The sequence below is a fragment of the Bos javanicus genome, chromosome 15 (assembly GCF_032452875.1).
Source record: "Bos javanicus breed banteng chromosome 15, ARS-OSU_banteng_1.0, whole genome shotgun sequence".
Lineage (NCBI taxonomy): Eukaryota > Metazoa > Chordata > Mammalia > Artiodactyla > Bovidae > Bos > Bos javanicus.
This window is the reverse complement of record NC_083882.1, coordinates 44,518,002-44,543,579: the sequence shown is the minus strand read 5'-3', so window position 1 is coordinate 44,543,579 and position 25,578 is coordinate 44,518,002. Positions and strand designations below refer to the sequence as shown.

General features: G+C 56.8%; 1 protein-coding gene across 1 annotated transcript; it reads left to right on the top strand.

The window, feature by feature from the left end:
- Positions 1-25,578, top strand: TUB (TUB bipartite transcription factor). Its single transcript, XM_061380494.1, has 12 exons — positions 1-358; positions 9,357-9,408; positions 9,865-10,021; positions 13,008-13,151; positions 14,337-14,504; positions 15,737-15,864; positions 16,301-16,498; positions 16,760-16,872; positions 17,732-17,849; positions 20,083-20,181; positions 20,395-20,566; positions 21,013-25,578. The coding sequence occupies exons 1-12, from the start codon at positions 321-323 to the stop codon at positions 21,144-21,146; spliced, it is 1,521 nt and encodes a 506-aa protein (XP_061236478.1). The 5' UTR covers positions 1-320; the 3' UTR covers positions 21,147-25,578.

The window sequence follows — 25,578 nt, the reverse complement described above, 5'->3', positions numbered from 1 at the left end:
CGCCAAGGCCGGGCCCCCGGCGCGGGCCCCAGCCCCTCTGGCGGCGAGGGGCGGTGCGGGCGACTTCTCCCGCCTCCACGCGCGCGCACGCCCGTGGCGGCCCCGCGCGCTCCGCCGCTTCGCCCATCGCGCGGCGCAAGCAGTCGTTCTCCGAACCCGCGGCCGGGGCCCTGGCGTGCAGCGCGGGCCTCGGCGGGGCCCAGCGCCCCGGCCCGGGAGGATGCGGCCCTGGGCGGCCCGGAAGCTAAGCAGGGCCCCCGCGCCGGCCCTCAAGGGCCCCGGCCTTCCGAGCCGCAGCTGGCGCCCCGCCCCCGAGAGACATGACTTCCAAGCCGCATTCCGACTGGATTCCCTACAGGTACGCGGGCGCCGGCCCCCACCTTCACTCCCCACCCCGGGCGCGGGACTAGCCCACCACCCTTCAGTGCTGAAGGCTCGGGGCAGGGTCGAGGGTGCTGGGTCGGGATGCCCACCACTTCGAACTCCGGGAGCAGGGCTGGTTGCGGATGCAGGGCTGGGGCGCAGGACAGCTGTACCCTCCCCATCTGGCCCTACCCTAGGGGCGCGGGTTAGAGACGCTGGGCCTTCCTACCCCAACTTTGGGGGCCCCCCAGTGAACCTGCCTGCTCTGTCCTCCCCACTTATCGGCCGGCGTTGCTGGAAGAGGCCAGTTCTCTGGGCCTGTATGGGCCTTGTTGGGGCGGGCAGCGCCATGTGGCTGCCTGGGGAGGGAGTTAACCGTGCTGAGCCCCCTCCTAGGCCCAGCATACTGGTCACACACCAGTATAGCCGCGTGCACACACACATACATCTGCAGACATGCACCCATCGGACGTCCACTGGACCAAAGACGCTCCTGCTGGTCGGTTCACACAGTCAGAGCATGAATTCCTGGAGACGGCCATTCTGAACCTAAAGCACAGGCTGCTTCTATATTCATGCTCCATGTATTGCTGCGCGCGTGTACACACACACACTCACTGATTCTCGGGATCACACAGGTGTACTCCTGTCTATCTGTACACACACACATCCTGTATTTGGTGGAATACCTGCCTCCCACTACCCACACACAGGTACCACTGGTATCTATCAAAGACACAGAAACCCACTTGCTAACTGGTTTAAACACCTGCATACAAACCAACTCAGTACATGAGAACTGCCTTCACATGCACAAGAGAGCGAACCTAGGAACCCTGGGCACACTCAGGGAAGCATGGCCTGCCTGTGTTCCCGGATGCTGTGGTCTGTCCCAAGGACAGCTGAGTGTTCACGCCTGTGTGGAGGTTGGGGTGGGGGGGGGCTGGTTTCTGGAGCTTGCACAGGTGCAGGCCTTTCCCCATCCACTCTACTCCATTCTCTCCATTACCACTGGAAAAGAGCTCATCGCCATGGCAGCACTAGATCCTTGGCCACCCATTGGCTCCTTGGTTGCCATGGGCTACGGGGCTATCTCCAGGCCTCCCCTGAGAGGCATGTGTGTAAAAGGGGTGCTGGACTTCTAAGGTCCACCATGTTCTTGCCAGCCCAGGTGCACATGCTTGTGGCTGGCAGGCACAGACTCCAGACCTGCCTGTAACACAGCCTGCTCTTAAAGAGACCTGATTCCAGTCACTGATAGAAAATAATTCTGACAGGGCTCTGCGATGAGTCTGTCCAGACAGCATCCAAATTGAAATCAGCTGAAACTGCCTGAGGCTTGTTAAAAGTAGATCCTGCTACAAACAAGCACCTGTCCCTGGCCTGAGACTTCAGTGTTTCTTTTGAGAATTGTTGTGGTCTCTAATCTCAGCTGCTTTGGGGGCTTCAGGGTTTCCCAAGTTAGCTTTTGTGGGTGCCCCTCCCACCAACACACACACATCAACCCAGGATTTCCTGTGAACATATGCAGTCACACTGCAGTCTCATATAGACCAGGAGATAGTCCCATCAAGGGACTGCGGCTCTGTGGACTCAGAAGGGTTGTCACCCCGCACAGGGCATCTTGGCTGGGGGTGCAAGTAGTTTCTGGAGCATCCTGGCCTTCTTGACACGTGTGTGCTGAGGGCTTTCTACAAGACACTGCAGCTCACAGAGTGTCATTAACCTCTTCTAACCACCGAGCAGGGATGCCTGGGCAGTACCTGTGAGATGAGAGGCTATGAGTGCGGTGGAAGTACCTGCCCAGGGTGCTGATGGCAGGCTGGTGGCCACAAACTGACTGACGAGGAAGGGAGAAAAGGGGTAGCGCGTGGAGCTGGGATGTGATGGCATGTTTAGGATTCGCAGGCTGGGGACCAGGCCAGATCGTGGTTCAAGGAAGCCTCTCCCAGGAGCCAAGAACCACAGCAACTCGTGAAGGGAGCGCTCAGGTCTTAGAGAAAGTCAGCCTCATACTGGGGAGGCTTAAGCCTGCCTCTGGGGGAGAGGGCACTAGGGAGGTGGGGCTGTCTCCCGGAGTGCTCAGTCTTCCCACGAGTCCCAGGCAGTGGCATCCTGCAGAGAGGGATTTGGCACTTGCCCCAGCTCAGGCCCAACTACCCCATCCTCTCATTCCTTTCCTGAGCCCACACACTCCATCTGGAGCACAGAATCCTGCCACCCTGAAGCCCAGCCCCGAGGAACATCTTGGCCCCCTTGCAGCCCTGCCTTGTCCACCGTCCCATCGCTCTGCCACCCTCTTTCTTGTTCTGTGGTGGGGAGGGTAGGTGTCTAGCTGGAGGTGAGCTGGAGTTAGAAGTTGTCGGTGTCTCCCACCTTGCTGGGGTCTTTCTGAGCTTTTGTGAGCCTCAGAAAGCACTGAACTTGGGTGTAGACTTCCAGAATGAGGAGATCTGGCTCAGAGGAGCAGATGCAAATTGCCTTTTGCACTCACAGGGCTGCTGATCGCAGTCATAGCCACATGCCTGCCTGATCACAGAGGAAACTGGGGCAGAAGATGGTGAGGCGATGCACTTGGAGATGAGGGGGAGAGGCGGGTGTGCACGTGCTTTGGTGTGAGGTTTCCCTCGTGTCACAGCATGTCGGAACTGGAGGGTATCATCTGGCTTGGGGACCAGAGGTGGGTCGATATCTTGTTAGCTCTCCTGGTGGGGGTTCTGCTGCCTCAGTGGTGGTTTGCACCTGCATCGCCCAGACCTGGCGCGTTTTCTTTGAAGCTGTGACAGCTGGTGTTAATCTTCTTAAGGGTAATTGTGACTCAATTTGTAATGATCATGGATTAACCTCACATTCTGACTTAGAAGGGAGCCATTTAGTTTATAAAGTGTAACAACTGTTATAACTTTTTGGGTTTTTTTTTCTTTCCATATTATTACTACTACTGATTTTTATTTCTGCCATTCTTCCTTCACCTGTGTTCTTGAGGAGTATTAACCGTCCCTGGTTCACGATTTTACGTTTTATGGGCTGAAGGAGGAGCAGTGAGAGTCAGGAAAGCCTGCTGGCCGCAGGTGTATTGGAGGGAGGGAGTGATGACCAGCCTTGTCCTCTGTGCTCTGTCTGCACCGTCCTGTGCCCGCTGCCTGGCGCCTCCTTCACCGGCCATGAACTCCTGGAGAGTGGGGAATGCACCTGAAGAGCCTGGCACATGCCTGGCATGACCGTGCATGGACACGGTGCCCATTGCTTTGAATCAAAGTGGCATTCCCCGGTAGACTGTAGGACTTCCCGGCTCTCCTGGCCCCACACCTGGCTTCTCAGCACCCCTGAGGGCTGCAGTACTCTCCCCTCAAAACAGGGCTTCCTGAGTGCTACTGGCAAAGCACAGCTCTAGGTCAGAGAAGGAGAATTTCAGGCAAGAAGGGCCCTCACAGACTGCCCAGTCTTCTGTGTGAACGCTCCCCTCAGCATCCCTGCCAGCAGCCTCACTTCCGATGGACGAGACCATTAGAAAACTCTCCCTTAGAGTGAGCCTACTCCTGTCTCTGGGTTTCCCCTCCTCTTGTTCTGTGTGTGAGTCGCTCAGTCACGTCCAACTCTTTGCAACCCCATGAACTGTGGCCCCTCAGGCTCCTCTTGTCCATGCAGGCAAGGATACTGGAGTGGTTAGCCATTCCCTTCTCCAGGGGATCTTCCTGACCCAGGGATCGAACCCGGGTTCTCCTGCATTGCATTACTGTGTGAGCCACCAAGGAAGCCCTTCCCCTCCTTTGGTCCTCATTAAGATCCTCCTGGTACTGCCCTTCTCACTCCGCTTCTCGGGGAGAGGAATGACTGCTCATTAGGCAAGACTCCCGACTTTCAGTTCTGCCTCAGAGGTGCCCGGACTCTGGCCCGCTGCTTTGCCTCTGGCCGCAGGAGGGAAGAGCAGACCCTCTGCCCGTAGTTCCACATGGAGTTTCTCTCCTCTCCCACCCCGAGCGTCTTTGGGAAGTCGTCTTGCTGCTGCCCGGGGTGGAGGGAGCAGGAGCACAAAGTTGACAAACGATCCAGGGAGCAGGGAGCCTGTGGATGCGCTCAGATTGGTCTCTGCCCTCCTCCAACTCCTGGAGCCGCAGGCGGCGTCCTGGCTGTGGCCTGTCCAGATGTCCAGCATCGAGCAGAGTGAGGTGTTATTTCCTCACAGTGGACCTCTGCCCTCCAGCCCTACCACCCCGGGGGATGGCTTTGATACTGACCACTCCTCTCAAGGCCTCTGTGAGCAAAACTGCGGAGTCTTTCATCAGGCTGATGTCAAGCCCTGTCTTCTCCATTCTGCCTGTGTGGGAAGACGGGGTGTTTGGGGACCCACCTGTAAGATTTGACCACTTCCTGTTAGGCTTCTAGGGTCTTCTGAATTCACACTCTTAGTGGACAGTTAGTATCTCTTCTACGTTTCACCTGTAAGTCTGCTCAGAGCCCTGCCTTGTGTCAGGTCATCGAAAAACCTGCTAACCAAGAGAAGCATGGTGCTATTAATAGAAACCTCCTTTGATGATGACATGACCGATTGTTGCCAACACCTTTATCATCTGACTGACCCAGCACGCCACGGGCATGGCTTCGTCTTGCCCATGTGGTAGGGTCACCGGTCCCTGCAGCTCCATGCGGAGGCCTGGCTGTACTGTCCTCCCATCTTTTCTGATAGGCCCGAGGACATGTGTCCTGACCTACCAGCGTACTTGGCCTTGCTCCTAATGGTCACATCCTGTCTAGATATTCAGTTGACCCCTTCCACCCTGTTCTGCACACTATAATGTTTTCCCGCATCTGAACAGAAGACTGTGCTTGCATGCTTCCAGCCTTAGAGCAACTTCTCAGTTTCTTTTTTGTTCTTTAGAGATCGCAAGCTCTGACTCCTGGTCTGTATTTGCATGGCTGAGCATTAGAATCCCATGTGTCATTGGCTTTGAAAAAGAAAAGTGTGAGGTGGGGAATTGATTCTGGGGCAGCTTCCCCAGCAGGTCTGAACTATCAAGTCAGGGTTGAGTGTCCCCAGCAGTTGGGACTGACCTGGTAAGTTTGGGAGCCAGTGGCTGGCATGGAGAAGCCTCATCCTGGGAGGCTGGCTCTTTTGAGTAGTGGTCCTCTCTCTTCTGGGGTTGCCTCTGTTCCCACCTCCACCATGTTGCCCGCAATGTTCCAAGCAGCCACTGGGCAACAGAAGCCACAGGTCTGGACGTGCTGGGGAGTGGGGAAGTTCCAGCATTGGGCAGAGTTCACAGCCAAGCAGGTGGTCTTTCCTCCCCTGCCAACACACTTGCCTGACGGCCCGAGTCCAGCAAGGGCAGGCCCCACTGTGGCTGAGCGGGAGGAAAGGGAGCAGAGGGCAGGGAGTGGGCCTGGAGACTGGGTCTGCTCCGAGGAGGGCCTGGCCTCTGGTCGGCTCTGGTGGACTAGCCGGAGAATGGAGGTGGGGTCTAACGAGAGGGGGGACCTGGGTTCCTGGCGACGTTGGCCAAGTCTGGCTTTTCCAGCCCCTGGAAGAAGTGTCCCTGACCCTTGCTGTCATACATGGTTCACTCTCAGATATCTGTCCGGCGGCTTTGAAGCTGGGGGATGTGGAGGGGCCGTCTCCTGGGAGGTTCAGGGGTCACTTGATTGGCCTTGGGCAGAGCAGATGGATGGATGGATACCGCAGACTAGGTTTCTCTGGCCTTCACGAGCCAGTGGCCAGTGCTTCCCCGGCCCCTCTGGTTACCGCCGTGAAGCAGCCGCCGGGGTCAGCTGGAAGACCCATCCATCAGTGCCCTGTCTCCTGTCCGAGTCTCCTGGCGGGGCTGCAGCTGGCAGCCTGGGCTTGGCAGTGATTCCATAATTGGAGCCCAAGTCATTAAAAGGCCATTACTGTCTCCTTTCATGGTTATCGTTTAGTGCTGTCTAGAACAGAGGCAGAAGGAGGCAGGCCGGGGAGTGAGGAAAGAAGATGCCTGGGAGAGGTTCTGTTGTGGGAGGCAGGGCTGTCTGGGGGAGGTGAGGTAGGGAGGACTGGCTGGGCTGCTTTCGGGGTGAGAGAGGAGTTCTGGTTCTGCTCTCCCTGGAGACGGCCACCATTGTTGTCATTGTTGCGCTGTGTGCAGGGGATTCTTTGTTATTCACCAGCGACAGATGTTGTGTGCTCCGGGTACATTGTTGTCAGGCAGAAACACCACCCACTACCAGCTGGCGGGTGCCAGGTGATGTGGTCCACCCTTTGCTTTTGTGGCTCTCAGAAAGCACCCTGCTGCCCTGCACGGGCTGCTGCCTGCTCTCAGAGCCTCCTCGTTTAGCTGGATTGATTGTCGGCCCTCCTGGATGGGTCTTGCTCACCAGGCACGTGTTGCTTCTCCCCGGTTGCCGCCCCCTGCCCTGCATCCCGCACTCACCTGCATCCTCCACTCAGGAGGGGGGTGGCTCTCCAGGCACTTCTGGGGTATCTGAGTTTCTGGAATCTCTTCAGAAGCCTCACCCTTGCGTTCATTGATCTTTCTCTGAAGGCCGGTGATTAAGTCCATTCTACCTGTAGTCGTACTCTTTGTCTTTCTCCCCCATTGGGGGATGGAGGTGGGGACAGAGGAAGAGGAAGTGATGGAACGGAGTGGAAAGTCCATGGCAGTGGGACAGTGCCTGTGCTAGGAAGATGTCCTCCCCACGTGGATGAGGTTGGTGGGGTGGGGTGGGGGGCACTGGGCAAGGAGGCCACAGCGGCAGGAACCACCTTTTGTCAGCTGAGCAACCACTGTGATCCGCAGTTTGGAGGTGGCATTGCCTGTGTGAGCTTACCTCTCAGTAGGATGTTGCCCTTTCATGTTAGACGTCAGCTCCTTGCATGGTGTCAGCACCATGGAAATAGTTGCCTGTGTCCTGCTCAGCCAAGCCCAGGGCCAGGGATGACCTAGATGACTGGCTCACGTCATCCCGGTGAGCCAGGAAACAGCCTCTCCTGCTGGCAGGAAGGGGAGGCAGCACAGCCTTGCAGAGGTGGCCAACATGCCTGAGACGCCCGCTGCCCCACATGTGCCAAGGCACAGAGCATGGAGGGCAGGGCACAGTTGGATTTCAGGCCCCGTTGCTCCTCTCGGCCAGGTAGCACCATGGACCATGAGGACAGTGGTGTTGGTACACTGAGCCTTTGAGGATGTGTGGCCCTTGAACTCTCCAGTCAGGCCATTGGCTGGAGGCAGAGAGACAGGAGAAGAGTTGTAGCCTCTGGACCTGGCTGGACTCCCAGGCACCCTGCTCACCGTCTGCCCTGTCTGTCCTGTGTGTGGCCTCCTGTGACGGGACCCTCACTGTCCAGCCAGCTGGGATTTTTCAGAGCTATTCCCTGTCCTCTGGGCCTAGCATTGCCCTTGGGGAGGCCCACGTGCAGCTGCGTGCTCTTAGGCAGGCAGGCTCTTTTAGGGAGACTGAGGCCTTGACTAGAAGCATGTCTGAGTAGTGTGTTCTCCTGTGCTCTGGCCGCTGAGGGTTTGGTGAATGAGGCTGTTCTATGAAGGGCCCCAGATCACAATCGGGCTCTTCTTGTGTGTAGAGCAGCCCATGGGCATTGGGCAAGTCCTTCCCAGATGTCAAGTAGGTAGGACAGCTGCTAGTTCAAAATAGGCAGTCTTCACAGGTCGTGGCCAGGGAGGCGGTGAAGCCAGCGGGCTGGGTGGTGGGCCGTCTGCAATCCGTGGACTCCGCACCAACCCCAGCCAGCCCCTGCAGCACAAGCAGTTTGCTGAGCTGAAAGGACATTTCAGGTCAATGATTGTTCCAGTTGGAAAGGGCTGCTGCTGTCAGGAGGAGGTGGATCACCTCACCTTGTCTGCAGGGTGATGTGACTTCCTTACGTGCGACCGTGCTTGGCTGCGCTCAGGACACCCACCTCTGACACGGTGTCTGCATGCATGTATATCCAGGTACATGCTTACACATGTGGACATCTCCCAGTGTGCGCACACATGAGATACTTCTACAGCCTCACACACAAACCCAGCACACTTGGACACACCTGTGCAGGTACCCACACAAGGTCTGGTTCAGTGGCAGGCTCTGGAATAAGGGGGCCAGGGCAGTCTGGGGGTTCCCAGAGCTCGCATCCTCAGGCTCCAGCCCCACCCCCATGCAGCTGGCCTGACCTTGGCTCTACAGGCTTGGGTCTAGGTCTCATGCATGTGTTAGACTAGAAAGAAAGCTTAAGTGCTTGGCGCTCCCTCCTCATGCTCTGCCTTACTTGGAGGCAGGGCCAGTCCTTGTGAGATGAGGTTGCCCGTCCCACGACCTTAGTTAAAGGACTCAAGGATTTGATGCCACCCACTCCGTGTAGGCGGCCAAGGAAGGACCCAGCGGCTGGTTGCTGGGCTGTGCATCGATGTGCTGTGTCCGCCCTGCACACATCTGCACCCAGCCCTCACCGTGCCTGGAGGGACTGGCTGGTGTTTCAGTTTCACTCTCCAAATCCTGGGGTCCTCTTGAAGTGGGGCAGGGAGGTGGGCAGTGTCAGCAGCTCCGCTTTACCACCTGGAGAGCCAGGAGTTGCTCATGAATGGATGGCGAGAGTCTGCCCCAGAAGATCCAGCCTCCACCAGAAGGATGGAAAGATGGAGGGGTTGAGCCAGAGGGGCAGGCTCTTGGGTCTGAAGCCCCGCCTGGGGCCCGGCTTGTGACTGATGCCCCCTGGATCTCAGTCAGGCCGGGCCCTAATGGGCCCAACGGGAAAGTTTCCTCCTCAGTTAACCGGGGCGGGGTAGACTGGGAAGTCCTTGGGCAGCAGGGATCGCAGTAGGAGGTAAGTCCCTGAAGTAGCAGAAAGACAGCTCATGTCTATGTCTCTAGCCAGTTCCCAGAATATAGCTTCACCCTTCTGCCCCGACCCATGCCCAGCAGCCATGATGGGAGGAGCTTAAAGAACCCAGATATGTTGGGAGAGGGCTCTGGGTGGTCCTGGCTCCTCGTAGGCCAGCCCTGAGTGACCCTCTCTCCCCCTGCAGTGTCTTAGATGATGAGGGCAGCAACCTGCGGCAGCAGAAGCTTGATAGGCAGGTGAGTGAGGCTGGAGGCAGGTGGGAGGGCGGCCAGCACGCGCCATCCAGGCCGGAGTCTGGGCGGGGTCTCCAAGGGCAGGGGGTGGGGGAGCGGTCCTCCTTCCTGGGTGATTCTGTGTGGTGGAGAGAGGGGGCCCTCCCAGGGAGAAGTGGTGAGCTCTCTCCTTCACCAGCTTAGCACCACCCTGGCACCTAAGGCTCCTGCTGGGAGGCAGCTCAGGCCACTGTGCTGTGACCCTGCCAGGGCAACTACCTGGACTGATACGTGCCTGCCTCCCTTGGACCCCAAGTCCTGGGGCACAAGGCCAGAGTGGGCCGTGGACCCCACTGTGACCTCTGGAACCATACGGAGACAGCAGGGTCCCCCAAGTCCTCATCTGGGCGCCTTCCCTTGGGGAGGTGTTCGGCTCTCTCAGGGCCCGCCAACCCGTGTGTGTGTCCACTGCCTCTGTAGCGGGCCCTGCTGGAGCAGAAGCAGAAGAAGAAGCGCCAGGAGCCCCTGATGGTGCAGGCCAATGCCGACGGGCGGCCCAGGAGCCGGCGGGCCCGGCAGTCGGAGGAGCAGGCCCCCCTGGTGGAGTCCTACCTCAGCGGCAGCACCGGCTACCAAGGTACACCCCACCCTGGGACTGCTTGCGGGGGCCCTCAGGGACTTCCTGCTGGCCTGGACAGCTGAGGGGCCCATCCTGTTGGGGGTGCCCAGTGGGCAGAGTGGTGGGACAGGCAGAGGGAGGCTGGGATCTAGAGCCTTGGGCTCCCATGCCAGGTGTGGGGCCAGAAGGTACAGCTTTTTGGGCCTGGGACTTCAAAAGCCCAGGTTTCTGATCTGGAACATTTCCCTGAAAGCAGGAGGCACCTCTCAGGAGCAGAACAGTCTGCTCCCCGCCAGCTTTCTGTCTCTCGAGAAGACTCCATCTCACATGCTGCTCACCCATGCCTCTTGTCACAGATAGACAGACACTTGTCGCCTCCCCTTCCTGGGTTCCCCAAACCCTCAGTGCGCCCAGCCTCTGGCCCACGGGTCCCTGCATGGAGCCATGATGACCAGCAGCCTCCAGCTCCCAGCTGTGTACACATTGGTTCTCAGTGGAGTCTCCTGGGAAGGGAATTCTCTGCGGCTCATCCTGGGGGCAGGGACGCCTCGATTTCATCCCAGTGCTCAGGACCCTCCTTTCTGCTGAGAACCCCAGGCTGGGCAGAGGGTGGGTCTCTCTGAGCCTGAAAGGAGGACTCAGGCTCAGTCCCCACTGCCCCCTGCTGGTGGCCAGTGATCACGGCAGCTCCTCTGTCGACAAGTGACTATAAGAAGGTTGCAGGCCTCTGGCTTTGCAGTTGGAAGGCTCCCCTCCTTCCGGGCTTCCTCGGGATATGCATATGCGGCCTCCAGCCACTTCAGACGACTGGTAGTTGCCTCGCCGTGGGGCTCCTTCACAGTAATGCCCCCGTGTGCGCTTCACTTCAGCACGTGGGCCGCAGCTGATGTGTCTGCTCCACCTCAGAAGCCCTTTAGAGAAGGGGATGGTCTGTGGGAGGCAGCCTCAGCTGCTCCAGCCGGCACGGCCCCCAGCCCCAGCCTTACCTGGCAGCCTTCCCCTCACTCCTCGTCCGTGGGTGCTGCCCCAAGGGCGGCCACAGTGTCTTGCAGAGAAGGCCCCCCGCCGTTCTGGGTTTGGTGGAGTTCAGTGTGCATCCACTGGAGCCCAGCATCACCGCCCCAGCTCTGCCAAGCCTGGCACCTGGCCATCTGAGTCTGCCCGTGGCAGGGGAGCCTGCTCCAGGGACTTCAGGCCCTGCCAGTTTGTGCCAGAGCCAACATCTTGAGACTTTGAGACAGTCTGGCAGGTCACATCTGTGCAGTCACTTTGGCAGGTATTTCACGAGCACTGACTGTGTGCTGGGCTGGGCCAGGCCTGCAGAAAGACCGCAGCGCCTCTGAGAGTGCATAGCCAAAGTCCGAGAGTTTCTGGTCGTGTGGGTCACCTGCTCACTTGTCACTGTGAGCCAGTTGCCTACCCTCTCAAGTCTGTTTCCTTCCCTGTAAAGTGAGGAAAGTTCTGTCCCAGGGCTTTGAAGGTTGGAGCAGCTGTGCTGTGTTCCCAGGTCCAGTCAGCTGAATGCTGTCCCCTGCCCAGACTCCAGACCAGGCGGGGTGAGGGCAGCGCCTCAGGTCCAGGCTTCCCTAGCTCTAGAGGCTGCTCACCAGGCTGGCCAATGTGGGATTCGGGTTTCCAGGAGCCACGCCCCCTGCAGCCTCTGCTGCCTCTGCTCTGCCCTCTGCTGGCTGTTGATGTAAAATACACAGGGATCATTCCCAGAGAAAGATGTGAAAAAGTGAGTATTAGTTGCTCAGTCGTGTCTGACTCTGCGACCCCATAGACTGTAGACTGCCAGGCTCCTCTGTCCATGGGATTCTCCAAGCAAGAATACTGGAGTGGGTAGCCATTCCCTTCTACAAGGGACCTTCCCGACCCAAGGATTGAACCCAGGTCTTCTGCATTGCACGCTGATTCTTTACCATATGAGCAACTAGGGAACTCCAGAAGAAGATGAGATAAATCAGAACCAGCATTTTATCCCAGTGGAGAGTTTTTGACCTACTGGCTGTGTTCATTCATGTATATATTTATCCATTTCTTAAATATTTATTGAGAGCTTGTTTGTGTCAGGCTCTGGGTTAGAGGCTGGGGGTCCAGCGTGAGCACAAGCCGATGCAGTCTCTGTTCTCTCATGGACCTTAAGATCTAGGAGCAGGGAGAGGATGAAACAGACTGTCATAGGTGTGGGTTGCGGAAGGAAGCCAAGCTCGGCGAGTATATGGCAGAGTAGTGGCCGGAGCAGGGTTTCCCTGGGGAGGTGACGTCTGAGCTGGAACTCGCAGGCTGATGGGAGTTAGTGGGAGCGGGGGCTGTGTGGTGAGGGCACTCCAGGTGGTGAGACGGCAAGAGCAGGCCCGTGGCAGGCAGGAGGGAGTCTGGGGTGTGTCTGGGACCTGGGATGCCCAACAGGTGACAAGGGCACAGTTAGGCCAAGGGGAAGGCCAGGCTTGTGGGAGGACACTGGTCGTCATCTTAAGAGCAGTGAGAAGCCACTCAAGGGCCTTGACTGATTGGGCTTCTGATGCCTGGAGAGGGTGGAGATCCCCAGTGGTGGCCCTTCCGAGACCTTGCACTCGGCAGGCAGCTCTTGGGATCCATTTATTCTGCTTCGAGGGCTTGTCCCAGGAGAGCAGTGCAGTCCCTGGGGTGCTCACCCTCACTGTGGTCTCTTCTGGACACTGCCGCCTTTTCTGTCTTCACCCACCATCATTGGTGAGCCCCTCTTGCAGGCACACTCCCTCTGCCTCCCCAACTGCTCTGCTTCTGGGGTGGTCGTGGTCCAGACCAGGCTGTTGACTTTAGCACCCTGTTGGGTTGGGGTAGGGGGTGCCACCTCCTTCCAGCCTGGCCTGCCCTGCACACCTTTGCCTGGAGGGATGATGGTACAGAGGCCCTGGTGGGGGAGCTGGGAAGTGTTGTGCTGGAGCTCTGGTCTCACCTTGTATGCATTTCTCTCTCTCTCTCCCCCAACCCCCTCTCTCCCCGGCCCTCTCCTGAGCAGTTCAAGAGGCCGACTCGCTTGCCAGTGTGCCCCTGGGAACTGCCCACCCCACAGCACCAGCCTCAGCCAAGAGAACCAAGGCGGCCGCCGCGGCAGGGGGCCAGGGCGGGGCCTCTAGGAAGGAGAGGAAGGGGAAGCACAAAGGTTGGCTTGCCTTTACTGCCCCCTCTTCGGGAGGCCCGGCCCCCACTGTGGGGCTGGCAGGATGCTTGTCCTCCAGACTTGGGGGTGAGGGGCTGGGTGAGAGTCCTCGGGGAGAGCCCCAAATGGCACTCAGGATGCCCCAGTTGGCTCACCGGCCTCCTCCTGCTCATGTGGGACCGGCTGGCCCGTGGGCATGGGCAAGACTCTCCTGCTGCCCGAGGATGTGAAGTCCGGCTCAGCTGTGGCCCAGGAAGCCCCTCCCCGCCCGCCCAAGCACCTCCACCCTGATCAGGACACTTCCTCTGGGAGCCTAAGTGTCTGCCGGGCAGCCTGTTTCCCCTTTGGGCAGTGCTCAGTCGTCCTGTGGGCTTCTTCACTTCTCCGGTCCCATTTCCTTCCTCTTGACCCGCAGACCAATCTGTTCCCCCTGCTCCTCCCTCTCCAGAAAAGATCCCTGGAGATCAAGGCCAGTTACAGTGGCCCTGCCCTGAGTCCCGTCTCTGCTGGCCAGCCTACTCCTCAAGCCTTGGACCCTTGGGGCTTCCAGGCCTCCATGTCGTGGTCGACAGTGGTGTGTTGGGTCCGAGGGCCTGTGGAGTGACTACAGCATTTTAGGCCAAGCCCAGGTGTGTGGGCCAGGCCTTGTTTCTGGTCCCAAAGCTGTGGCAACTTGCGCAGGAAGGTTGATGGGGGAGGTGGGAGCTCCTCCGTTTGGGAAGGCGAGTGTGTGCCGACCTGTCTTTTTCCAGGGGCCCTGTGCGTTCCACTGATGTGTGTGAGTCTGTGTGTGCATGTGAGAGAGAAGGCCGGCACTGAGAGTGCAGAGCTGGCCGTGTCCGAGCTGAGTGGTGGCCTCGCTGTGTTGGAGCCGGCCTCGTTCTCCCTCCTGTCCTGCTCACCATGTACCTGGAGCCGGCTGCCTAGGGACGCGAGGCATTTCAGTGCCCCCCTCAGCCGCAGATGTGGGGGGACAGCAGAAGAAATGGAGCCTGTGCCCCTTCCTAGCTCATCCATCATTAAGAGGCTGACAGTGGTCATTCTTTTTTTTAAAAATTGGTTTTTCAAATAAAGTTTTCAGAGGTGTCCCCGTTCTTCCCTCACCCTCTTCCTGGACACCTGGGGATCCAGGCTGCCCCGCCCCCTCCACACCCCTGGATGGGACTCAGGAGTGTCCATGGCCTGCAGGCTCCGGCGGGCCAGCAGCACTGGCTGAAGACAAGTCTGAGGCCCGAGGCCCTGTGCAGATCCTGACTGTGGGCCAGTCGGACCAGGCCCAGGACGCGGGGGAGACGGCCACAGGTGGCGGCACACGGCCCGGTGGGCAGGACATCCGTGCCACGATGCAGAGGAAGGGTGAGCCCCGTGGGGGTCCAGAGACACCCCCCAAAGCTCAGCCGCAGGTTCTCCGGTGCACCTTTCTCAGGGAGCATGGTCCTCCTGTGTCTGTTTCAGCTCCTCCCAGGCCCTGGTTGGGGGCACACTTGGAGACCAGTGAGCAGCTTGGGCAGGGACCCCTGAGAAGGCTGCGTTGAGGGAGAGAAGTGTGGCTCAAGGAACCAGTCAGCCCACAACCCAGCCCTGGGTCCCCGTCCCCATCTCCTGCCCACAGGGAGGCCCAGGTGTGGGGACAGATTTCCTTTCCCTTTTGTCCCTCTGAGAAAGTTCTTTTCTTACAAAATGTCCCCACTCTGTTGAGCTAGAGGGAGCAGGGCCAGGAGGCTGAGAGGCAAGGCATACCGTCCCAGGAGACCTGCTGCCCAGAGAGTGAGCTCTGCCCCAGGGAGGTGGTGTAGGGAGAGCCCACAGTGCACACGTTCTGAGACGTTGCATGAGGGACAGCTTCCTGGAGGAAGGGCTGTTGAGCTGGGGTGAAGATGTGAAGGCATGTAGACAGGGCAGGTTTTGGAGAGGATGGGCCGCCCTGGTAGCTCAGTTGGTAAAGAATCCACCTGCAGTGCTGGAAACCCTGGTCCGATTCCTGGGTCAGAAAGATCCCCTGGAGAAGGGAATGGCCACTCACTCCAGTCTTCTTACCTGGAGAATCCCCGTGGACAGAGGAGCCATGGGGTCGCAAAGAGTTAGACACAACTGAGCGACTTTCACTTTCTTTGGAGAGGATTGGTGGGCCCTGAGCATCAGACTGAGTGAGGAGTTGGGCCTTACTCGAGATTTTATAGGTTTTGCCAGCCAAGGCCTCCAGTAGACTTGAGGCCAGAGACGGAGGCTCCCAGGCAGGGCCAGCTCAGTTCAGGCCTTGCTACCCAGGAGACAGGGCACCCTGGCTGTCAGATAGGGTCTGATAGCTGAGGCTGGGCGGGGGGCTGCACCCGGGGACAGTGACCAGCCCCAGCTCACATATGCACCAGAGAGAGAGTATCCTAGTGTGCATCTGAATGTGTGCGTGGGAGTGCGTGGATGTACGTGTGTACGTGCCACTCTGCGTGTGTGTACGTGTGTACGTGCCACTCTGCGTGTGTGTGTCCGTGTGTGTTGTGTGAATGGGTGACTTGGAGCCAGTGGACAGGTGAGTGACTGGGTGTGCCTGTGTGACCACTCGTCCCCTCCCACTCCTCTGCCTGGCCCAGGCATCTCCAGCAGCATGAGCTTCGAGGAGGAGGAGGAGGAGGAGGAGGAGGACGAGAACAGCTCCAGCTCCTCCCAGCTGAATAGCAACACCCGCCCCAGCTCCGCCACGAGCAGGAAGTCCACCAGGGTGAGTGAGGAGCTCCTGCTCAGCAGGAGGGCAGACAGCAGTGCCACCCAGGTGGGAGGGGAACGAAGTGAAGTGAGGCGGAGTTGGCTTTCCTGGACCGAGGGCTGGGCCGAGGTGCCTGTCAAGAGTTTTTTCCCCTGGGGCTCTTCTGTCCTCCCAGTCTTCAGTCAAGCCAGAGGGCGGGGGAGCTGGAGTTGGACAGCATGGCTTCTGAGAGCCTGCCTGTTCCCTCCATCCCTACCCTGGGGTGCTGAGCTGAAGGAACAGCTAGGAAGCCAGCTGCTGGCCCAGGGGCAAGATCTCTGTGCCCACATCCCAGGGTGCCAGCCCTGTCTCCCACCACCACCATATGGGGGCAGCTTTGGATTCCAGACCATCAATTTCAGCAGCTCGGGGTCCCTGCCTGGGTCTTAGGCTCCTCCTCTCTCCTTGGTAGGAGGCAGCCTCGGCCCCCAGCCCCACAGCCCCCGAGCCGTCGGTGGATGTTGAGGTCCAGGATCTCGAAGAGTTTGCCCTGAGGCCGGCCCCCCAGGGGATCACCATCAAGTGCCGCATCACACGGGACAAGAAGGGCATGGACCGGGGCATGTACCCCACCTACTTCCTGCACCTGGACCGTGAGGACGGGAAGAAGGTAAGGTTGGCTTGGATGTGCAGTTTCATCCTGTGGGCTTGAAGTCCTGGGGGCTGGAGTGGGACTGGAAGCCTCAGCTCCAGCACTGACCTGCCAGTTCCTCCGAAGAGACAGAAGCCTGTGTCCCCATTGGTGCATATGTGTGCACATGTGTATGTTCAAGAGCTGAAGCGAGGGGATCGCTTGTGTGAGTGGTCCTGGGATTGCATGTGGACTGGAGGCTGGGCCTGGAACATGCATGACTTTGCTCCACTCCCCAAGGTGTTCCTCCTGGCGGGAAGGAAGAGAAAGAAGAGTAAAACTTCCAATTACCTCATCTCCGTGGACCCTACAGACTTGTCTAGAGGAGGGGACAGCTACATCGGGAAACTGCGGTACCAGCGCGCCCCCAGGAGGCCAGCGGGGGTGGGGCAGGCTGGGGCAGGCTCTGTAGAGGGCTGCTGCTGCCCCTGAAGGAGGTCAAGCATTGGATCCTCTCCCAGGGTTCTCTCTGTCCATCAGATCAACCACAGGCTCAGATCTGTGCTAGCTTACAGCCAGATTTGAAGATGAGCCTCACTCATCCTACCCTAAGCTGCTCCCAGGTAGAGGGGGCGCAGGCCCACTAGGGGGGACAAGTCAAACTCCACAATGTCAGGGATGATGTAGGCCACCCTGGAAGAGCCGCCTTGGTCTCATGGTTGGTGCCAAGGGGCAGGAGTGAGCCCTTGAGGGAAGAGGAAGCAACCTAGGGGTGGGGCGAAGGCTCTGAGCTAGGCCTCAGGTGAGGGAGGGCGTGCTGAGAAGTGTGGCAGATTCGGGAGCATAACTCAAGCTTAGAGCTGGAGATGGGGCTGGACCATAACTCCCAGGCCGACGGGACAGAGCGGATCGTCTCCACCCTCCATGGGGTGCTGAGTCCCCTCTGCAGTCTTGCCAGGTGCCCCTGTGGTGGCTCACCTTCCATGAGGGGGGCCACTCCAGTTCCTCCAGGGATACCTTCTGTGGAACTTCGATTTCCCTGAACTCAGCTGAGATGCCCTTTGATTAAACTCGGAGCAAGTCGAGGCCTTCTGTCCATGAAGCGCCTTCTGAGATGATTCTGTGAACAGTGTACCCCCAGGTCCGCTGCTGTCTGCCCACAAAGGTCACAAAGGTCCCCTCAAGTCTTCCTTCCCTAGGATAGCCTCTGAGCTACTCCCTGCCCAGGGACAGAGGATGCACGACCTTACAATGGTTGTATCTGTCCTTCAGGTCCAACCTCATGGGCACCAAGTTCACCGTGTATGACAATGGAGTCAACCCTCAGAAAGCATCAGCCTCTACTTTGGAAAGTGGAACCTTGCGTCAGGAGCTGGCTGCTGTCTGCTATGTGAGTCGTGGGCCCTGGGTCTCTGGGCTTCAAGCTAGACATGACACTCAGGACTTGCTACCTGTCTGTGGCCTATTCCATCTACTTTTGTGGGCAGAGAAGGAGGGCAGTGGAGTGGCCCCTGCCTGGGACAGAACACAGCTGACCACCTGCCGGGCAAGTTCTGGGAACTAGGCCTGCCTCTCTGCAGCCCAGCCTGGGTGCCTCCTGGGAAGGAGGAGGCAGGAGGCCTGGGTTCATGTTGGTGCAACCCTCCAGTCTTCCCTCCAGTATTCAGCTCCTAAATGGATTGTAAGGCCCTTTGCATAAACATCTCACTGAATATTCAACCTAAGAACTCAAGCCTATCTTCTTTATTATATAGATGAGGAAACTGAAGGTCGGAGGTTGGGTCACTTGCCAGTGTCACACAGCTCATAGATACCGAACTGGGATATAAACACAAGGAATTTCTCCATCTAATTTCAAAATGAGGGACTGGTACCATTAGCTTGGGACTTCATAGCTGTTTCGTATGATCCAGTGGTGCCACCTGCTGGTCAGCTCTGGGGAGGCAGTCTGAATCTCTTGAAGTGATACTTAGCCCCAGGTGCCATTTGAGGCACTGAGAGACAGTAGTGAACAAAGATGTACCCTTCTGGGACCTGAACCCTGAGTGGGGGGGAAAGATATAGAACAGTTACATAACATTCATGGCATCTGGTCCCATCACTTCATGGCAAATAGATGGGGAAACAATGGAAACAGTGAGACTATTTTGGGGGGACTCCACAATCACTGCAGACGGTGACTGCAGCCATGAAATTAGAAGACACCTGCTCCTTGAAAGAAAAGCTATGACCAACCCAGACAGCATATTAAAAAGGGGAGACATTACTTTACCAACAAAGGTCCATCTAGTCAAAGGTATGGTTTTTCCAGTAGTCATGTATGGATGTGAGAATTGGACCATAAAGAAAGCTGAACGCCAAAGAATTGATGCTTTTGAAGTGTGGTGTTGGAGAAGACTCTTGAGAGTCCCTTAGACTTCAAGGAGATCCTAAAGGAATCCCAAAGTCAATCCTAAAGAAAATCAATCCTGAATATTCATTGGAAGGACTGATACTGAAGCTGAAACTCCAATACTTTGGCCACCTGATGCGAAGAACCAACTCATTTGAAAAGACCCTGATGCTGGGAAAGGTTGAAGGCGGGAGGAGAAGGGGACAACAGAGGATGAGATGGTTGGATGGCATCACTGACACAGTAGACATGAGTTTGAGTAGGCTCTGGGAGTTGGTGATGGACAGGGAGGCCTGGCGTGCTGCAGTCCTTGGTGTCGCAAAGAGTCGGACACGACTGAGCGACTGAACTGAAGAAGGATAAAGCAGGAACAGGGCTCAGTTCTGTTCAGTCGCTCAGTCGTGTCCGACTCTTTGTGACCCCATGAACCGCAGCACGCCGGAAGAGGAAGAGGGCTATGAATATTCTTTTAGGAAGGATGGCAGGGAGGGCCTCACTGAGGTAGTGCTTTACCCAAGCACTACCAAGCACTGAGGTAGTGCTTGGGTAAAGGCCAGAAGGAAGTGAGCGCCGACTGTGCAGGTGTTGAGATGGTGAGCAAAAATGCTGGCATGTCAGGGGAGCAGAAGGAGGACAGGGAATGTAGCAGAGAGTAGGTGGTGAAGAGAGGAGGGGGTGATGGGGCCCTATTTCGTGAGGCCTTGCAGCACGAGGTAAGACCGCCATCTTTTACTGAGTGAACTGGGAAGAATGACCTGACTCACCAGGACCGCTCAGTGCTGTGTGGAGAACAGATGACAAGGAGGTGGGGTGGGGGCTGAGGAAATGCAGGGTCCAGCTAAAGGCTGGTCCTGTGCTCTTGCTGAGAGATGATGGTGGTTGAAAAGTGGTTGAATTCTGAGTATAACCTGAAGGAAGAGCTGACAGCATTTGCTGATAGGTTAGAAGAGGTATGTGAGGGTGGGCGGAGTTAAGTTATGACTCCAGGTAGTTTGAGCAGATGAAAGAATGGAGATGCCGTTCACTGGAGCGAGGAAGATGGTAAGAGCAGCTTGTTTGGGCAAAGTGGAGATTAAGGAGCCGATTCTGGACACGGTAAGTTTACAGATGCCTCCTGTACCTTCGAGTGGCGATTGACTAGCTCATCTCTATCGCTCCTCCAGTCTGTCCAGCAGGTAGGTAGTGTCTTCAGATGGCCACTATTGAGCGAGCTTCTCTCTCTCTTTTCCAGGAGACAAACGTCTTAGGTTTTAAGGGGCCTCGGAAGATGAGTGTGATTGTCCCGGGCATGACCATGGTTCATGAGAGAGTCTCCATCCGGCCCCGCAACGTGAGTCTCCACCCATCCCACCCGCTGTCCCCCTCCTCCCAGCCTCTGCATGCACTTCTGAGGGCACAGCTCCAGCGGCGGTGCATGTGTAAACAGTATGAGAAGCCCTGGGGGTCTTAGGGAGATCTAAGGAGCCCCACCCCGGGGCAGATCACTCTGGGGCGGTCATGGGGCCAAGGCCCGCACCTGGCTCAGCCAAGGCTGCCCTCCCAGGAGCATGAGACGCTGCTAGCGCGCTGGCAGAACAAGAACACAGAGAGTATCATCGAGCTGCAAAACAAGACGCCCGTCTGGAACGACGACACGCAGTCCTACGTACTCAACTTCCACGGGCGCGTCACTCAGGCCTCGGTGAAGAACTTCCAGATCATCCACGGCAATGACCGTGAGTGTTTCTGCCCTGAGTCACGACTGCATGACACCGGGGCCCTTAGCTCAGGATTCAGCCCACTCAGCCCTGCCTGTAGAGCTCAGAGTTTAAGGACGTGGGTTATTGGGTTGGTAAAGGACTTTGTGACCTTAATGACTGGGAGGCCCTGGAGGAGCCTCCCCTGGAGCCCTGACCCTGGATTCTGTGCGCGCGGCAGAGTCTCAGGCGGGGAGCACCCTCTGAACGGCCTCCTCTCCTTCCCCATCTCCTGCTGTGTGTCTGCATCTTCTCACCTGCTCCATCTCTCCTGCCACTGCTCCCATTTGGTCTGTGCTTTGCCGCCTCTGGGATCCTCTTGGCATCTCTGCTTCTGGCCTCTCTCCCCATGATTTGGGTGTCCGTCTGTCCGTCTGCATCCCTGTTCTGCCCTTCTCTGTGTCCTCACTTCTGCCTGTCTCCAGCGGACTACATCGTGATGCAGTTTGGCCGCGTAGCAGAGGACGTGTTCACCATGGATTACAACTACCCGTTGTGTGCGCTGCAGGCCTTTGCCATTGCCCTGTCCAGCTTCGACAGCAAGCTGGCCTGCGAGTAGAGGCCACCTCGTGCCCTCTGGGGTGGCCCAGCCTGGAGTGGCGCTGCCCGCCTGCCTGTGGAGCAGCCCCACTGACCCCTGTACATAGGCCCCCTGCCAGGTGAACCTGTGGCTCTCGGTGGGCCCCGGGCTCAGCCATCCGGGAACGGGCTCCTCTGCCTTTGCTGCTGAGGCAGAGGAGTGGGGGGCACGAGGGGACCAGCACAGATCCTTTCTGTGCCCCCACTCTCGGGTTCGTGTCCTGCTGCAGTCCTTTTGCCAAGCGGAGCAGCCCCGTCAGCAGGGGAGGCGTGAAGAGGTGGAGAGGGAGAGGAAGCACAAGGCAGGGCTGCTGCGGCCCAGCGTCCACTCAGCCCGGGGTCCGATGACCACGGGCCCCAGCAGTGAGGGGCTCGGTGAGAGTGTGTGAGTGTGTGAGTGTGTGAGAGCGTGTGCGAGTGTTGGGGCACAACAGCTTACATAGCACAGGCTTGGGTAGCTGAGCCTGGCTCTTACAACTGCAGAAAGTCCTCGAGCGTCAGCTGGCCTCCGCCAGGCCTGGGAGGAATTGGGGTGGAAAGGTGAGGGGCAGGCCCGTCAGGGTTGCAGGGCCTGGCTGTGGCTGTGAGAATTGGCTGGCGGCCTGCAGTTGGGGCTCATTTGATTTCTTTAGGATTTCTTTGTGCGCACAGAGGCGGCAGGAGGCCGGCCCCCAAGGCCAAACGTCTTAGCAGGTAGGGTCTGTAGGATCCATACAGACTGAGCATACAGGTGGCACGTGGGCCAGGGCTGTCCAGGAGCCCTGTCGGTTGACCCAGGGAACCCCAAGATGCCAGCCCCAGACTGCACACAGGGAAGTGTGCCTGGGGCTCCTGCCTGTGCTTCAGCTCCCTACAGTAAAGCCTGGGCTGTGGCCACTGAGGGCGTGTGTGTAGTTGTGAGCTGGGAATGGGAAAGGGTGAGGAGAGCAGGAGACATGTTAGAACCACAAGGGATCAGAGGTGGCAGGACCAACCCTTAGAGATCACCTAGAAGATGGACTTGCCTGGAGTCACCTGGCTGATTAAGGGCAGAATTTGGGTTTCAGCTCCTTTCATTTCCTTGTTCCCACTCTCCTCCCAAAAAACTGCTGTCTCTGGCCTTCCTGGGGCACAATATGCATGCCCATGCACCTGATTCCAGACTTAGAAATGTCAAGAGGTGGTGAGATTGAGGCCATTTCAGTGGGAAACCAGGCAGTTCCCTGCTGAAAGCTGTCTGATTTTGCACAGCCGTCTGATCAGGACTGGCCTGTGTCTGCCCCCACCCCCCTCCCCACCCCCCCGCCTCCCCGAGGGCAGGCTTCAGCAAGGCTGCAGCCCAGTTTTATATCCAGGTGTGACAGGTAGTTGTGAGTGGCCTGACCTCTCCCTCTGCCACCCTCCTCCTTGGATGGCACCATCTACGCTGCAGACTTGGGAACACTTGGCGTATGTGTCATTCACCCTGATGGAGGCTGCTGGCCCAGATGGAGATCAGAAATCAATGGAAAGCAAGCGAGAGTCGTTCCTCACTTCAGAGTAGATGGATGTGCTTGGAAAGACTACACAGAAGTTGGGTTTTTTAGGAGTCATACTTCAAACATGTTAGGAAGGCCCTGAGTGAGGTGGTGGAGCTGTTTTGACTTCAGTGGAACTAGGATGTTCTCATTTCCTAGGAATCTAGGTTTTCATGCGTTGAGTGCTTAAAGCGAGGCCTCCTGCCCTAGCAGGGACCTGGCCACACCTGGGGCATCCATCTCTGGTTGTTAACATGGTCTGGTTCCTAGACCACTCTGACTTGGGACCTTCTTGAGGGCACTGGAACTTTCTGTCCTGGAGCAGGTCCGCTTCCCAGGGAAATACTTTTGTGCTCCCCTCCTTTCCATAGTCCCAGCTTGGCTCTTCCTGTCTTGACTTTGGAGACCTGCTGACATTTGGAATGACAGAAGCGAGATTACCCCTAATGTCTAGTCAAGCTGTTTCTCTGGGTCAGTGATTTTAAGGTAGAAAGGTTGATTCTGGATCTTTGTGAGATGGAGGATCCTGGAGGCAGAGTGGAGAATTCATTAGACATACGATGGAAAACGTGTCGCCTGCTTACTCCTCCAGTACACAGAGGATGGGTTGACGGGTGTTTCGTTAGGGTCGGGAGTGTGGCCTCAGAGTTCCAGCCTGGGTGTGGCAAAGGGTAGCTCAACGACAAAACGCTGTTAGGTACTGAGTGACAGGCAAGAGCACTCATCACCTGCTGGAGACCCAGCCTCATAAGGTCTTTTTTAAGACCCCATTCTGGGTGATGCTGGTTTAACCATGGGCCCAGACTCCTAAAGCTGCTGGAACCCCTGGAGACCACCTGGGCTCAGTCTCTCACACGGTAAGAGTCCTTGCCCTTCATACCCACTGCCCAGATGGTCCTTGGTTGGGCAGGGAACTTAGTGATGGAGCAAGCATGCCCCACGGGAGTTGGGTAGCTGGGGCCTTAGGCAGCTCCTCTGTAACTGCTCCTGCTGCCAGCTCCTCCTGGGGCTACACCCCATCTCTGCCCCTACACAGTCCTGCAGAGCAGTAAGGTTCACATCCCTAACTCTTCTCCAGTCCTGGCTTTTCTTTCCTTCTGGCTCTAAGGTGCTCTGTGTCTGTCTCTTTGTCTCTGTATTTGGGGCCAAGGGCAATCGGTGAACAATCAAGGTTTCCTATTATCATATTTCTGTGGATGAATAGGAAAGGAATGAGGATGTAGCTGTGATCACCTGTGGATTTTGTTCCTTCATTTCATGCCCTTTGATCAGAAAGCGTACCTGGGAAAGTACCAACCCCTTCTCCGGACGTTCTTATTGGGAAGACGCTATCCAGAAAAGTTTAGTTCTTCAGTTTCCACTCTGCATTAGCTGGAGAAATTGGTGTGTTGCATGCGTGCTTTGGGTGAATTTGAACTTATTCTAGTTGAATGTGCCTTAAAAATCATGACACTAATTCAGAACAAGCATGTGAGGTTCAGACCCATGCTGAGGACAGGTGTTAGAAGCCAAGGAGTGTTATCATCACAGGCTAGAAGAGAACCTTTGGGGCCCGCCTCCTGCAGTGACAAAAAGGAACAAAACTGTAGAAGCAGATGTCTTTTTTTTTTCCCCTCTGGAAATAGTGGGGCATTTACCTCTAAATGAATTTACCATATACTCAGAGGTAGTTCTGAACTTAACAAGCCAGTGATGATTTCAAACTAAGATGCCTGTGCTTTCCTTACAGTAGGTGAGGGGGGTGGGTGGGCTGGCCGTGTCCACGGCTCTGTTAACGCAAGCACAAATTCCATCTCCAGGGTGGGGTCCCTGGCCCTCCCTTCTCTACCATTCCTTACCCCAGCTGAGATAGCTCTGTCACCTCAGGATGCCAGGGGGTGCTCAGAGCACGTTTCCAGAGAGCTGAAGGAGGCCGCTTGCTCTGACGCCCAGCGCTAAGGGGGGCCTGACTCCCTGGCACTCAGGGCCCAGCGCCGCGACCCTACACTGCCCTGGGCCCTGGCCTGGAGAACTGGAGCAGCCCCCACAACAGGCCAAACTATGGGCTCTTGTTTTTGAGTTTACTGGTCATCTGTCCTTCCATGCCTCTAGTTTTGCAGTTTTCTTTCATCTCAGGATATGGGGGGAAAAGTCCAACAGAAGTTTTAGGACAGGTTTGGTTTTTGAATTTTCCAACCAGGTTGAGAAGCAAGTTGGTTCTTACAGGAAGCACTACAGCACTTAGTAATCAAGTGATTTTGAGTAAACCGTGGGGTTTTTCTAGATCCGTTTTCTCACAGAATGAGAAGGTTAGACTGTCACAGCTTGCGGTAGGATTCGGGCTGAATGAAGGTTGGTCCTTGCTCCATCACTTTCTGGCTCATCACTGTGCCTTTTTTCTTTCCTGAGAAAGATGTCACACCTCTTTCCTCCTCTGTTCTCTCGTTCCTCCCTGCTTCCCTCTCAAGATCCAGGCAGAGCTGGAGATTAGGCTGAGATCCAGAGTTTCCTAGAGAGTAACAGAGTGACATAGAAAGGGAAGCCCAACTCTGGCCTCCCTAGTCCTGCATTTGGTGACAAAGGGGACTTAGAATGGTGACACTTCTCTTGTTGAGAGCGTACATTTAGCCAGTTTGCATAATGCCTAGAATGTGTATGTCTGTTTGCACAAGATTGTCTTTTCCTATTTTGGAGTGGTTAGACATTTTATTTTTGTTCAAAATTATCGAGTTTTAGACAAACTTGCAAAACTGTGCTTTTATTAAGTGATTTTTTGAATAAACTCTTTGGTATTCTGGAGCAGATGTATTTATTTATTGGTATGTGCAATGACAAAGGTGGTATTTTCCCATGTTGACATTATGTATGTTGTAGAACTTTAATGTTTGTCTAAGTACAAACCATATATCAACAAATTAAACTTGAACTGTTTCAACA

Coding starts and splice junctions, on each gene's coding strand:
- TUB (XM_061380494.1), top strand. CDS start 321: ATGACTTCCAAGCCGCATTCCGACTGGATTCCCTACAG. Junction 10,022..13,007: donor CGGCAGCACCGGCTACCAAG/GTACACCCCACC, acceptor TCTCCTGAGCAG/TTCAAGAGGCCGACTCGCTT. Junction 14,505..15,736: donor TGCCACGATGCAGAGGAAGG/GTGAGCCCCGTG, acceptor TGCCTGGCCCAG/GCATCTCCAGCAGCATGAGC.